This window comes from Sorex araneus, chromosome 5, assembly GCF_027595985.1.
Source record: "Sorex araneus isolate mSorAra2 chromosome 5, mSorAra2.pri, whole genome shotgun sequence".
NCBI classification, from domain to species: domain Eukaryota; kingdom Metazoa; phylum Chordata; class Mammalia; order Eulipotyphla; family Soricidae; genus Sorex; species Sorex araneus.
In genome coordinates, this window is record NC_073306.1 from 188,675,404 (window position 1) to 188,691,827 (window position 16,424).

The 16,424-nt window shown below is 32.7% G+C and overlaps 1 protein-coding gene across 27 annotated transcripts in view; it reads left to right on the forward strand.

Moving 5' to 3' along the window:
* ADGRL3 (adhesion G protein-coupled receptor L3) overlaps window positions 1-16,424 on the forward strand; it is a 988,077-nt gene that overhangs the window by 814,596 nt on the left and 157,057 nt on the right. For 9 of the 27 annotated variants that reach the window (XM_055139566.1, XM_055139562.1, XM_055139570.1 and 6 more), the window contains one exon: window positions 7,683-10,079. The exons of 3 other annotated variants lie outside the window; for them this stretch is intronic. In XM_055139566.1, coding sequence (XP_054995541.1) covers window positions 7,683-8,482 — 800 coding nt within the window. In that variant the 3' untranslated portion in view covers window positions 8,483-10,079. Of the gene's footprint in view, window positions 1-943; window positions 1,073-5,747; window positions 5,800-7,682; window positions 10,080-16,424 lie in introns of those variants that run through there. 15 more of the 27 variants (XM_055139558.1, XM_055139555.1, XM_055139554.1 and 12 more) reach the window with 4 other exon arrangements.

Here is a 16,424-nt window from a genome sequence, read left to right on the forward strand (position 1 = left end):
TTCTAGCACAGCTAAACATTCTGCCAATATGTTCACAAATAGGCTAATTACACTTAATAAAACTGTCTCTGATTTTTCTTTTTTTTTTTTAGTAAATGACTGAGGGACAAGAGATTACAGCTAATAATAATGTTAGAACCTAGTACATCTATTCACAAAGAGATGAAAGAATTTAACTTTGCTATGATGATATGCCAAAGTCCAAACAACCAGCTGGAAAATGGAAAATGGAATTATATAAACTGTTTTCTACTACAAAGCTAATGTTGTATTTGAAATCTTTAAAAATAATACTTAATTATTTCATATTTGTAAATTGACCTAATTAGTATGCTTATTATGGTGTACTAATGAGTGATAATATTTGATCTTATCTCAATTTAAAGAATCCCCTCATAGAATTTTAAGCAATGTAAAATCCTTCTGTTGTGTCAACAACTGCTCTCCAAATGAGTGTTTTATCATAAATGTTGTCTATCCTTTTTTATTTTCATTGAAAACAACGCAATGGTTTGTGCAAATGGGGATAACTTTATGTTCAATTTTAGCTTTTATTTCTGTGCTTAAAACTTTATTAGAGCTTTTGTTTGATGTTTTATGTTCCGTTTGTATGGAAGATTACATTTTGCTTTTTTGAAAAAAAAAATTTATTTTTAGCAAGCATGGTAATATATTCTTGCTTACACTCAGGGAAGAGAGCAACCCGCAATGTGGCTTAATCAGCATTGTAGATCATTTTCTTTCTTTCCCATTGACTCCGATATGTGCATTGTTGAAAATGTGTGCTTTAGCAGCATATATTTTTGAGTCTAATTAGTTGCCTGCCGGTAATCAGGACTTTTATCAACTGTTGTCATTCTAAATGTTTCCTTTCTTTTTTTTCAAACACATTTGCCTGATTGACCTTTTTTTTTTTCTCTGTCTTTCTATGGGGCTACTCCAGGAGCCATGGCTAATCATCTTATAAGCAATGCTCTGCTTCGTCCGCATGGTACTAACAATCCCTATAACACATTGCTTGGGGAACCGGCGGTCTGTAACAACCCTTCTGTCAGCATGTACAACGCACAAGGTGTGCTGGAGTTTATCTTAATTTTTTCAAGTGAGAGTCCCATTTTATGTAGCTTTTATGGCCACATCCTATTTTTCTTTTCTTCCTCCTGCCTTTTCTTTCTATTGGAAGCAGACACACAGACGCCTCTCACCTTCCACCCTTCTTGGTGCTTTTTTATTTTCCATTTTCCTTAGGTTTCCTTAGTCAGAAATGGACTGTTTGAATCATCAATCTGTGTGTAATGTTTCTCTGTCATGTTATAAATGGTATTGTGGTTTGTCAGTGCTTTTCTTGTTGATCGACTTCTACATATTCATATCTGAATGTTTGAGAATTAAGTTCTTTGTATAAGGTAAGTAAGAAAAAGGAAGACTCGATTGTAAGACAGTGTTGTAAAGTGAATTTAAAAAAATCATGTAAAATGAAGCACACTCTGTGTACAAAGCATCAGTGCTGATGAAAACTTTTAAGCCGACTCCAGGGAAAATTACATTGAACTCAGCCTTGGAGGAAAGAGCATTGAACTGAACAGTTGACAGATCCCGTTCTACCTAGCTTATCAATGGCCTGTGTGAGCAACCTCAGGAAGGTCACACAGACAAAATGTATTTTCTACTGTTGCTGCGTGTTTAAAATAGGCATTTGAATATGGTTTTGATGTACCTCCTTGAGCTATACATGATACAAAACAAATTATAGCTTAAAATAAGCACAGATTGCTTTTAAACAACTTCAAATAGAATCATCAGCTGTGACTGTCCCTTTTCTAAGAACAAAAATATTTATGAGAATCACAAAAACATTTAAGGTATTCACATCATATGTAATAAGGTTACAGAAAAAGTATTTAACTAAAAATTGCATAAGAGAAATTTTCCAGTCAGTCATTCAGTTAGGTAAAATCGTATTTGAAGGAAAACTCACAGTAACAAAGAGATTTTCATGGTTCCTTCAAGGTGGATGCAATAGATTGACAATTTTAAATTTTTCTAAGCAATTTTGCATAAAATTTTTATTATGCTTCATGGGAATCTTTGTGAGTTTTTTTCCCTCTCAGTAAGAGGTAAATGACAAGTGGCATGAGTGCCTAATCTTGGTGTGAATGCCCGTTCTAGTAAGCAGATGTTTATTACAACATGGCCAATGGGCATCAAAACCATCCTAGCTTCTCAAATGACATTTCCAGATAGGAAAAATAAATGTAAATTATTTCAAAAATAACAAAGTCAGTGGTTCAGAAGAAGTGATTTTAGAAATAAAATTAGTTTGTTAATAGGATGAAATGATTAAACTTTTATATTTTTCCAAGTTTCTTATGACAGTTTCAATTTTTATCAAATCTAAGAATCCCAGTTTTTACAAATCCTTACTGAATCCTCTATCTAACATTCTGCCTGTTTAGGCTTAATTATATTTCACATAACAACACTCTGCTCATCTCAGTATTCGTTTTGCATTTTTTTTTGGGGGGGGTGTCACACCCGGCGATGCACAGGGGTTACTCCTGGCTCTGCACTCAGGAATTACCCCTGGCGGTGCTCAGGGGACCATATGGGATGCTGGGAACCAAACCCAGGTCAGCCACATGTGCAAGGCAAATGCCCTACTCACTGTGCCATCGCTCCAGCCCCTCATCTCCGTATTTGTATATCCAATATAAAAAATGCTTTTTTACATGGACCTTTTTTGGGTACTAAGTGGAAGTTTGTCCCTGAGCCAGATATTTCCTCTAGAACAAAGAATGAAGAACGAAGTATTAGAACACTCTTGTTTCAATCTGTTTAAATACTTGAAAGAAATTTACCAGTCTAATTTTAGTATTCCATCTTCCAAGTCAGACAACTTTAGTGCCATCAGTATGAGATGGTTTCTGGGTTCTTAATGGTTACCCCCTTCTAAATTATCTCTCATTTGTCAATGTATCTATTTCACTATATCATTTAATGAAGTATGTATTACCTAATGCACCAGGTGTAGTTTGGCAGACCAATTTAGCAAACCTTAGAAAGGCTTGTTTTTCTTTAGTTTCATTAGTTGATGTGAGAAATAATTGTGTCAGAAATTTAAGTATTCTAAAATTCTAGTAAGTTTTAAAGAATGGTAAATGAAAATGTATGCAGTACCTTCAAATTTATCTATTTTACATTATTCCACATAAGGTACAAAGTGGATGGAAATTGTTTTTAAACCAGTAATACATATAAATTATATTTTGGTAATTTTTTTAAAAACCCAGATACAATTTCTGGTATCCTCTGTAATGAACATCTAGCAATTATTAACCTAATATTTCTTCAAATCTAGCATTTGTCTTCTTATCTTACCTTATTTTTATCGGAATCCATAATTAGGATAGTTTTCTGAGGATGCAGTGTTTCTAAAATCACAATCTAGCTGAAATTCTCATGATGTGAAATTTAAAATATTGCCATATAGAAACAGAGTTTTCTTTCTATGAAGTCCTTTACTAAAAAATTGCTATTAAGAATGTTATTACTATAAATAAACAAAGACTCTTCTGTATGGTTCATTGTTTATGCCAATAAATAAATTATATGGAATTTTCTTAAAAATGAAACTAAATAATTGTATTGATGTTTTTCAATCAGAAATGGAATTGTTCAGCTATTTTATGCCTTAATATATTTTAATGTTAAGAAACTATAGTAGTACTTGAAAATAATTATTTTTTCCAATGACCAAAAGTAAATTTTGGTGATTGTCATATTGCTACTAATCTTATGCTTTCAGATGAATGCACTTATATTCTAACTGGCAAGGTGAAATCTTACATGAAATATAGGTGGCTCGGTATGTACTGGAGTGGTTTATGCTAAACTACCACTTGGTTCTGTTCTATGGGTCCTCTATTCAGTTGCACCAATGCCATCCCAGTAAAGAAGCTTTTAACGTATCCGTTTCTGGTTGCACTGCCTTCATTTAAATTTTCGGTGACATGCATATGCTGTGCAACTGAAGCATACAGTTAGTAATAGAGATGAATGATATAAATTTGTTATATTGGATTCAAATTCTGTCAACAGGAATATTTAAAACTTTGTGCATAGTATTTTTGGAACATTATCTTCTTGTCAGTATTGAAAATTTCTTTTTTTTGTAGAGTATTTCTAATAAAGAGAAACTTGTCAACAAAACAATATAAAGAGGAAGTCATAATTTTACCAAATAGTTTCCATTTTAAAGTAACTTAATTTTAATATTAGAAAATGTATAGATCCATAGGATGTGCTATAGTAAATAATAAAAACTTTGAAAGCACAGAAATAAACACTTTATTTTCACTTTCAAAGCTTAAGTTCAGTTGTAAAGTGATCAAGTATAGATAAACCGAGATTTTCATTCTGGCCCCAGTTTGGTGACTGTTAACAGCAGTCTGTTAAAAGCTCAGATTCCCAAGCCCTCAGCAGTGGCCTCATCTCTGAAAAGCAGAAATTGAACTTCAGTTATCTCTCTTGTGCTTTCCAGTACTAAAATTCTATCGTTTAACGAAGGAACCATAGTATGTGTACAAATAAATGATTTCCATCTGTTGCTAAAGTGGTTTGGCTCTTTATTTCCTAGTTCTTTAGTCTAAAGCTATTCTGAAACATTGAAAGAAATTTCTTTGCATTTATAAATATTGTTGATATTTTTCTAAGAAACAAATCAACACTTGTAGTACGCACAAACACACAAACACACACACACACACACACGGCTTGTTTCTAAAGCAATGATTAAATCATAGCAAGTTAGAATTTCTTAAATTGATCCTAATCCATTGAATTCACTGTTTGTGTGTGTGTATGTGTGTGTGTGTGTGCTAATTTTAAAATTCATGTAAACAAAATCAGCAAGAACAGTTATTTTGACCAGATCAAAATGAGATTAAAAAATAATTTTCGAGAAATTTCTTAAAGGATCAACTCTAAAAATGTGTGAATACATATGATTGGATAGCAATCCAGAAGAAAACATGAGATTGTTGGTGATATTTTTCCCCTTCAATTTTCTTGATATAGAATAATGATAAGTTTAATACTTTAACCATTGTTATACAACTTTTAAATACGAACTCCAGAAATTACCACATTGATAAGTATTATCCATAATCATAAGAAGAAGCTGTATAGCATTAATGGAAACACATAAACTTTGTCTATGTAAAGAGAAGATGTATATGGGAAAAATCACAATCTAGAAAACCTTCTTTGATTTTTTTTTTTGCGAATGCAAACTAAAGATTTTAGTTACAATAATACTGAAAATTCTTAAAGTCAATTAACATTGAATAGAAGCAGTTATGATCTTACAAACACATACAATATTGAAATTTAGTTGTGAAAATTGTCACAGCTTACCCACAAATATTTACTCTCCTTGGTTGGTATAATTTTAATTGTAAATTAAATTTGTATTTGTTTGAAATTTATAAACTGTAGAAATGCTTGTTAAAGACTGATTTTATTAGCATGTGTTAAGGGGGGGTTCTTATTTTTCTGACTAACATTTCAATATTTTTAATTATGATAAACCATGTAACACAGACTCATGAATTTTGGGGCAGTGGAAATTATTTCCTTTGACTCTTTTTTCTGCATATCATCAATTTGCTTTTTACTCATGTTTCTTCTACTGTCGCTGTAAGCTTACTTGTTGTTTTTTCTTTCCTTTTCTTCATGCTGTCGTTTAGAGCCCTACAGAGAGACAAGTATGGGAGTAAAGCTAAACATTGCATATCAAATGTAATTTTTTTTAGTTCACTTTTATTGCATCACATATAGATGATGTAGTTATTAAAAACAGTTCATCTCACAATTAAAACCTAAAGAACCTATGAATCAACTTATAAATATATGTTAATAGAGATTTAGACGCTTTTGTTGTCTGATTCTTTTATTGTGTCACATAATCAACATGGTTGTTAAGTCTCATGTAATGTTTGTGTGAGTTAAATTGTTTTTAAATTAAGCATTTATTTTTGCTAAGTAATTCATACTTTTCATTTGTATAAGTACATTCTGTCTTATAAATATATGTCACACGCAACATACCCACTTTATTTTATAAAGGCTGTTTCAACCTGCATCTAATGCATTGACAACAGAAATAATAAATATGTGTTTCAATGCATCAGCCACCTGACCATAACCATTAAGCATACCATAACGGCCTCCGCAGCAACAATCACCCATTACATATGGCCCTTTAAAAAAGCATTTACTTTTTTTTAACATTGTTAATTGTCTACAGATATCTTATAACATGAAAATAAGTTGCTTCACCCTATGTCTGTGATGGCTGCATTTTAATGAATTTTGTGCATTACTGTCATAGAAAACTGTGCAACTTGGACATAGTAAAGATCAGAAATCCATAATAAAAATGGTATATTTGGGATGACATATGGATCAGTTATGAACTAGTTCAATTCTGACTTTCATCACAGATATAGAATGAATGCTATATTTTCACAAGTTAGCAATGTATTGAGAAGTTTAATCAATTTCTTTAATTGTTCTGTAAAAAAAATACCCTTTCTTCTTTCCCAGCATTGGTTAAATGTTTGTGTTTTTCTTTTATTTTGTGGTTGCATTTGAAGTGATTTATGGAGCTACTATATTATAGATCATGGATTTCTGTTTATTCAAGACAATACAAACTCTTCAAGAAGCATGTAGCCAAATTTATTTCACTGCAACTGTTTTTTTTCCCAGATAAACTGTTTAATCTCCTTTAAACTTAAAGTTTATATGCACACAAAGTCATCACTCATTATGAAATGGGTTCTTTAATGCTGATACTATATTTTTAGGAATCAAATCCCACTACAATTACACTCTATTTTAGTGTTACTTAATTGTTTTGAACAATCATTCATATGTCAATATGTATTAATGACCAAAGTGCTTAAAGCAGGGGGGAAAAAGACTGTAAATATAAATATTTTTGTTCAGAAAGTTCCTATATGCAAATTATTTTGATGTGCCATTTATTTGACTAAACATTATTTCATGTCTACATCGTTCTGACAAATTTAACATAATCCTTTTGTGGCTGGTGTGTAAAGACTATTTTGATTTCATAAACTTATTTATAAATTAAAAAGAAACCTAATTTGTTTACCTTTGATGAATGAAAGCAAAATACCACAATGAATTATGTTAATACTAGATCTATTTCAATGTTTAAACAACATAAAAATTAAAGATAAAGAATAATTGAATTGACTTTGATGTATAAAAATTGAAAGCCATAAATGATTATGCCAAAAATTTGTGTTAATTTTTTCCCTAAGTATACTATATTAGGCTGCAAATAGTGTCAGACAATGTGTATATGGAATTTACAAATTAATCATTTTAAAAACTTGTCCAAAGATTTATCTACTTACTTTTTTCCCAGTTTCTATGATTTCTAGCTAGTATCCACCTATATATGAACATAAATTTTTAATAGTATTTTTGTCTCTGAGCATTTTATACGTAATTGAAAATTGAAAGTGTTAGCAGATTATAGTTCATAGTTGAATGTTTTTGCTTTTGTGTTTGTGTGTGTGTGTGTGTGTGTGTGTGTGTTCTGTGGCCCATTGGATATAAATGTCATAGTGTTTTGTAATCTTTTTCAGAGGGGCTTCTGAACAATGCCAGGGATACAAGTGTCATGGATACTCTACCACTGAATGGTAACCATGGCAATAGTTACAGCATTGCCAGCGGTGAATACCTGAGCAACTGTGTGCAAATCATAGACCGTGGCTATACCCACAATGAGACCGCTCTAGAGAAAAAGATTCTGAAGGAACTCACTTCCAACTATATCCCTTCTTACCTGAACAACCACGAGCGCTCCAGTGAGCAGAACAGGAACCTGATGAACAAGCTGGTGAATAACCTTGGCAGTGGGAGCGAAGACGACGCCATCGTCCTGGATGATGCCACCTCCTTTAACCATGAGGAAAGTTTGGGTCTGGAGCTCATTCATGAGGAATCCGATGCCCCTCTGCTTCCCCCCAGAGTGTACTCCTCAGACAACCACCAGCCGCACCACTACACCCGAAGGCGGATCCCCCAAGACCACAGCGAGAGCTTTTTCCCTTTGCTAACCAACGAGCACACAGAAGACCTGCAGTCACCCCACCGGGACTCTCTCTACACCAGCATGCCAGCCCTGGCTGGTGTGCCTGTCACGGAAAGCGTTACCGCCAGCACCCAGACCGAACCCCCGCCGGCCAAAGGTGGTGATGCCGAAGATGTTTACTACAAAAGTATGCCAAACCTGGGCTCCAGAAACCACGTGCATCAGCTGCACATCTACTACCAGCTAGGCCGCGGGAGCAGTGATGGATTTATAGTTCCTCCCAACAAGGACGGGACCCCTCCAGAGGGAGGTTCCAAAGGACCTGCTCATTTGGTCACTAGTCTATAGAACAGGACACCACGTTCAGTCAACGGGACTGCTCACACCAGGCTGACTCTTCTGAGTTGAGGAGAGCAGTGCTCGTCACGTGTGTACTCCTAAATCTCTATGCTGTCCTTGCAAAAGACAAGCAAACTTCTCAGACTCCCTTTACTTTTCTCTTTTTTTAAAAAAACAAAACAAAACAAAACAAAAAACTTGGATTTTTAGGTCAGCCCAAAAGGAGAGACGTAACTGCTGAAATTTTCCCCTACGCCCTGGCCTTCCTCTCCTCCCCCACCTCAGATGGAGACTTCATTATGTTAATGAACGGGATGTGAAGAAACTGGCGCTCATTGTGGCCTTGTTGAATTATGTTGTGTTTGTCCTAACATCTTGGATGCTCTGTTACTATCGTGACAAGGACCTGATTTTGAAAAGGCCAAAACAGTTGTTTGAAATTAGTAACACGGCTGCATCTGGATCGGAGTGCTGCACAAATAAACAGAAAAGCGAAGCAAGAACTCTTATCACATAGAGGTTTTTAGTCACTTACAACCTGAATTTGCCGCAGTGGGAACAGCTGTGGCATAAAGGGGAAAAAAATTAAAAACAACAAAATTAATAATGAAATCGAGGGGAATTCTAGAATTATATGCTTAATGCATATGTAATGATTTGTTGTATTAACTGATGACAAAACTAATGGCAGAGAAAAAAAATTGAACAATTTCTATGTAATGTACAGATACTAGCATTGCACATATAGTCTGCTTTCTGTTCCTCCAGAATTTGAGTCCTGTTAATGTAGTGGAAAAAAAAAAAAAGAATTCTTTCTATTTCTTTTGTGCTGGTCTTGCAAGTTTGTCTACCAGTAAGAAAGCAACGTTTCGTTTCTTTCTTCTTACTTTTTCTTTTCTTCATTTACCCCCCTTGTTTCTTTTTGTTTAATTTCACCTTGCAAAAAAATAAAATAAATAAATGCAAATATCACTTTATAAGAATCATTTTCTAGTAATGCAAACAAAATTATTTTTTACAAAAAAAAATAAATTTAAACTTCCCTCACTATATATCTTTATTCAGCCAGAATATTTCAAAGAGCATTTTTTGCAAATTAGAGCAGGATGAATGTTTATGTTTACAGTGCACATTTGTTGTAATGCAAATCAAATTTGGCAAGCAGTTCATCACCAAGACAGTAGCTATGATTCTAGAAGTCAAGAGGTGTCATTAGGAATAGTGGGGCTTCTGCATGTGAAAAAAAAAAAAAACGGTATCCCATAGGCGTTAAAGTGCTGACTGCTCAGTCTGACCTCTAAGTGGGCACCGCACTACCAATTTTAAAAGAAAATTCACTCCCTTGTAGTCAAACTGGGAAGGTAAAGTTATTTTGAGTATTTTTTTTAAAGAAAACAAAACTCTTCTGTTAACAGAAAAAATTATTTATTTGACAGGATTTTAAGTAATGTAGGAATACAAGAGGTAAATTAGCAGCACATATAATTTTTTTTTAAATTTATGATCCATTTTGTAATGGTCTCAAAGTTGGATGACCTCATTACTAATATTTGTTGTAAAAGTGAAACTTGTTTGCCAACCAATAAACAACTGATTGAGATTTAGAGTATATTGTATTGATGTATGTATTTTATAATTAATTGTTCTTTTCATCCATCTCGCCTTTCTTACCTTCTGTTTTCATTATCTGAAATCTGCTCATTTTTCTTGACCCAAATGAACTCTGCAAAAGAAATCAATCTGTCTAGATGAATAACCTAAGCACAAAATTCTACAGCTTCTACAGATAGACTAAACCAGAAAAATGGGATGGGCATATTTACGTTGGCTGAGACCAGATGCTTAACTTACATTCAAGTGAGTTGATATATGGGTCACTATGTCATGCTTATAAACCATCTACAGTCCCTATTTTGTTATAAAAGCCAACTTAAATCAGATATTTGAGTATGAAATTTTTAGGGGGTAGGACACATATTTTTTTCTCCTGCAAGCTCCATTTTGATATTAGAAATTTAAATTTACACAGTTGGCAAAAAGTTGCAAGAATAAAGACAGATGGTAACGAATGATAATGAAATTATGTATTGTATAAAGCTAGTATAAGGCATCGTCATGCTAATATTTTCTTGTTCTACATATGGAGGAGAAAACAGGGGGAATGTCATTTTAGAGGAACTTTACGGATTTCTTATTACCGAAGAAATTTTGCCAGCAGTAACCAAGCATATGAAACCCCATAAGACAAGACGAGAATGAATTTGCCATATTATAATGTCTTGAAGTACATGATATCTTGGTTACTTCTTTTGCTTTAAAATTAAAATAAATATTACTTACCTACAAATTTATTTCTTAAATTATGAGTAGTTTTGAGATTAGCCAGTGGTTGATTTATAGTTTTTTAAAAGTATGATAAAAGAAAACTTCTATAATAAAAAGTTGTGTGTCAGTGTATGCCCAATTTTAATAATTACTTCCAGATATCATATATATCATTTATTTTTATTCATTTTACAGTATTTTTTTCTTATATATAAATTTTTAAGTTGGAGAAGAACTAAGACCTCTAATGGTAAATAATTTTTTTCTTATACCACACAATGGCAATATTAAGTTAAATTATCTGACTCATAGAACACAGAGTAATAATATAACCTTTCATAAACACTTTAAAGGTAATATCAAGAACACACTGTGGTCTATGGGTCATTAGCACTGATGCATGTTTTGCCAATCCAGTGGTCATGTATGTGAAAGGAACTTCTTCTAAGAGGCTGGCCAACAGAACAATGGGAAACTATCTCAGTTTGCTTGCTCATATTAGTTTTCTAATTTTGCTATCTTTCTATTCACTATATTTTGTGTGTCATTATATGAAAATTTGAAACAGATAATCCCCAGCACTACACAGAACAAATTGGAAAAAATTCTTAAGTGTATAAACTGGCATAGATAGCTCAGTACCATCAGTAAATATCATGATCTTACATCAAGAAGAGAAAAGGTTGACATTTGTCAACTCAAATATATTGTAATTGGCATGCTTTCACAGAAAATTAAGATCTCAAAATGTTACACAGGAAGAAATTGTTCCCCTAAGTTTTATGTAGTTATAATGAAAAAAAAATAGTGGTTAAAGTAGCTCATTATACATATAGTTCAGTAGAAATGTGTGTATGTCTAACATGTATTCACTCAATCCTCTTTATACATAACAAGTTTCAAATTCCTGAGCTTGAATCATTTTTAAATGTCTTTTCATGTATAGCTATTGATAATAATTTTTAAATTTTTCTTGCTCTTTTCCATCATTGATTTACTCTATATTTTTAATAGCATGTGATATAAATGATTTAATATCTGCATATTTCTTATGCAGTTAACTAATTTTCCATTAACAGTAATTTTTCATACAATAGATATACTTACTGTATATGTGTAGTATATTATTTGGCTAGCTTGAAGTAAACTTTATGCAAATGAAACAAACCAATATCTTTACTAATAAACAATATTTTAATAACATTTACACTTGAACATTTTTCCCTTCAAATTATATTTCACGTAAATTTTATCAGAACACTAGCTAAGAAACTTCATTGTCAGTAACAAAGAAATTATTGTATTATTGCATATTCCGTGCTCCCACTTTATTAGAATTTAAAATAGTGTAGCTGAATAATAAATAGATACTAAAATAGTGATTATGACCCCCCAAAAGACAAGAAAACAATTATGTTGGAGTAAAACTAATAAGGAAAATATATTAGCCGAATGTCATTAATGGAAATGCTATTCACTATGTAAGACAAACTCACAATGATCCTAAATGTAAGTGCAATTTGTAATCTATATTTTTAAAATCCTATTAATCAAAAAGCGTTGACATTTAATATTGTGCTTTTTAATTTGGTGTGACAAAAATTTCATAATGGATATAAGCGTATAAGTTAGGAATATGGAAACAGAAGAATCACTGGAGAACCGTAAATTCAATTTTGTTAATCAACAAATATTCCCTTTTAAAACCATCTGGAAAATATTCTTAAACATCTAAATTTACATTTGTAAAGTTTTTAATGTTTGTAGCTACTTCTTTCTCCCTAGGTCATGAGAAGAGTCTTTGCAATTAACTGATTAACCTGATTACACTTCCTATTTTGCTATAAAAAGGAACTATCTTTGTACTATAAAAGGGAAGTCAGTCTTTAATTTTTCACCTATAAACATACTTACACATGATTCTTTTTGTTTACAGCCTGCAGATAAAGTAGTGTTTACAATATTTCAAGCTTTGTGATTCTTGCAATTAAACAGGTGGTTATTCTGGTTTGCACATTTTTATTTGAAGTGATTTCCTCCTCTACTTTTCAAAAATAAAGTCACCACCTCCTTAGCACATAGGACCTTTAACTTATTATTCAAATACCTTGATATTAATTACTTTAAATATTTATTTCTTTAAAAGTATTGTAATGCCAATTTTCTCACTTAATTTGTGTTCCATTAGAATATTTCAAAGAACATGCAAACTATGGTTTTAAAGATAATGTTTGAAAGGGGAACCTTGATTTATATGAAAAATGCAGAGAAAACTGACAGTACAAGAGAAAAAAAACTTATTAAAATACTCAAAATCTTTTCATCCACAGTATAAATCAAAAAAGAACAGAACCAAGTGACAAATGCATGATGAGGAAGCAGGACCTACTTTAGAGAAGAGTTTTCAAGGAAAACATGATAAAATAATTTAGAATGAATTAAATCTTAAAACGCTATCAAAAGTTCTTGATACACTGAAAGAAATAATTATGATCTTTACCATATTTTCATTTTATCCTGAAAATTCCATAGGAAACAACCACATTTAACACTGCAACTATTTCTTGCATAGTTACAGATTATATTAAGGAAATAAGAATATTTTGTCTCTTACATATTTCTGCCTCAATTCATTTTCTTGTCTGCTTATGCTATTGTGTGCCAACACAGTTAATGCAACAAGTAGCTTTGTACCCTTTAGAGCTTTACTATAAACTTTTTAATAAATATTAAATTACTATGAGATTTAAAATATGCTTATTGTGGAATATATTTCACAAGCAATATTCATATTATAAATTAACTCATATATATGAATATTACAGTGAAACTGAACAAATAATTTCAGTGTTGAAAATAGTATGCTCAAGTTCTCTCTCTATTCATGCCAATTCATAAGATTCTGTGGTTGTACATCTGATATGCTATCATAGTGCTACATAATTCAAATGTTTTAAAGTATCCCCAGTCTTTGATTCATTCTAGAATGCTAAAGGAATTAACTTGAAAGAAAAGTAATGACAACTTCTATTGACCAATTTACATAAACATTTTTATTCAGATTAAATATTTTTAAAATGAGAACATTCCAATTTTCTGACCAAGTAGAGATTATTCAAGGTTTACAGTTAGTTCTGTGTTGGAGGATTTTAAATTTTAATAAAGTTCAGTTTGTCTTGATGGCCCACGACTGTAGAATTAAATGCTACGTATCAAGAAAATACATTTAAAGTTCATATCTACGTTAGTTTTTAAAGTTAAAACTTACCCAGATTGTTTAATGGTAAACCTGGCAAAGTTATCCTGACTACAAATTGAAAAGTCTTGGACTGACTTCAAAAGATGAAAGCAAAAATTTGCGGATGTGTCAAGTCTTGAAGAATAAGATCAGGTCTTTGGAAATGGGACTCAGGATGCAGTGACAAGGACAGAATATACTGTTATGCTGACCACAGCTCAGTCCTCAACATCATTTTTAATGCCTTGAGTTTCAAGCTGTCACAATGTCTTATGTTTTGAATGACATTAAAGTGAAGTAGAATGAGGAGAAAACACATAACCATTGGTTACAGTGCCTCATTTGCGAATAAAGATTCTTTTACAATCCTAATACTAATATGATGTTTTGGAAAAGTTATGTGCAATCACATTGTGTTCATTTATAAACATATCATCTTTGTCTATTCTAACGCTGATCTTTGCCTATGAGCCATAAAGTCAAGAATTCCAGGGTCATCTTGATTTTCCCCTAAGTGGATTCTGTGAATGCATTGGAAGTAGAAGGATAATTTTGAAAAGTTTTCCATACTATTTTCTTACAAGCAGTCACTACCTTTCAACCTGTATCTTAAAAAAAAATATATAGTGGTTTGTTTAAGAAAACCTATAAACAAATTGATCTCTTTCTCACTATAAGAAATTGTTTAGAAACAACAAAATAACTCAATGTAGTCTTAGGTCTCTTACCATTTTCTATTTACACATGGCTTTATTCTTAGCATAAAAAAAAAATGAGCCAGATTTAAATCTACTGGGTTTCCCCTCATGTACAACTTTTTCAACTTCTCTCCCCCACCCTGCCCCATAAATGCTCTGTACAATCACATGTAAAATCATGAGCTACAAACCTCAATAAAAATGTCAGTAAATAAGTGATGTAGTAGTCACTGTTATTATGTGGTGGAATCAAACTTTGATTTAGGACACTCTGTGAAGCTGCAAAATAATACCTGAAATATGGGCTCCTAACAATTTCTTAATATTCCCTGTCACCTTCCTCTTTGCACACACAAAAATAAAATAGAATGTCTTTATTTTCTTTCTGCTTTCAGGGAGATGTTTCCAACCAAAGTTGTCTGTAAGGCTTTTTTTTTTTTGTCTCAAAAGATGGGAAGTTAAATTAAAAACATATTGTTTGTCCAGAAAGTTTGAAAAGATGATGAGATATTTTCAAGTGCATTTTTATATCTGTTGCCTGATCTTATTCTCATCTCAAACTGAGTTCAGAGCTCTGTGCCTTGGCATTCTACTCTTCTTTTGAATGAAGGGCTCAATAAATATCAGGGTATGTTGTGGATCACAAAGGAGACACTAATCACCATTCTGCAGTGTCAGGACTTTTTATTATTTGGTTACAAACTCCTGGCATCAATAAAATGAACACAGGTATCAGCTGTAGAAATCAAATTCAGATACCTCTCCTTTAGAACACTGAAAATATGTTTTCATAAAAACTATTTTAAGCTAGGAAAGAATTAGCTGCTCCTACGTGCCCAGTTTGTGTCTGGAAGTTCATAAAATCTCTTTAATCTTCTCAATAATTTATGGAAGTGCGTTTTTATGCTTTACAGAGGAAATTGATATTCAGATCTCATGGTCACAGAGCTAGTAAGTGCAATTTGGACCAAAATGTGAGTCTAAAGTCTTTTGATGTTGTAACTATGGGATACTACATGAACTGATTATTTGAGAGAGAAAAAAAAAATGAGCCTATTCCTTGCTGTTGTTGTTTGGTTTGGGTTTTGTTTGAGGTCCAACCAAGCAGTGCTCAGGACTGACTCCTGGCTCTCCATTCAGGGGCTGCTCCTGTTGGAGGCTAGGGAAGCTTTGGGGTTACTTGGATCATATCCAGGTCAGTGCCCTACCAGATGCACTGTCTCAGTGGCCTACCTGTTCTTTTAAATTAGGGAGAAGACCCTTAAGGAAAGGCATTGATGGTTTAAGGATATATAAGTAATGTTTTTAAGGATCACTTTTTTGTTTCGTTGGTTTGGGTTTGGGGCCACACCTGGCTGTGCTCAGGGATGATTCCTATCTCTGTGCTCAATGCTCATTCCTGGAGAAGTCAGGGACCATATAGGGTCCCAAGGATTGAACCTGGGCCAGGTCAGTGCAATATAAGCTCCATACCTGATTTTCTATCTCGTGGGCATGTAGGTTTATGGTTTCCTCGATTTTATGGATCTCAAAGTTTATACAAACTAGATTCTGGGCAGGAGAGAAATAGATGGTAAAAAGTATATAATTTGACCAAGTAAGGTTCTAAGGAATAAGGTTTCTCTTCTCTAAAGTAAACATAGTATTTTTACTGTGGGTGCTATATAATTTTAGGACATATAAAATTCTC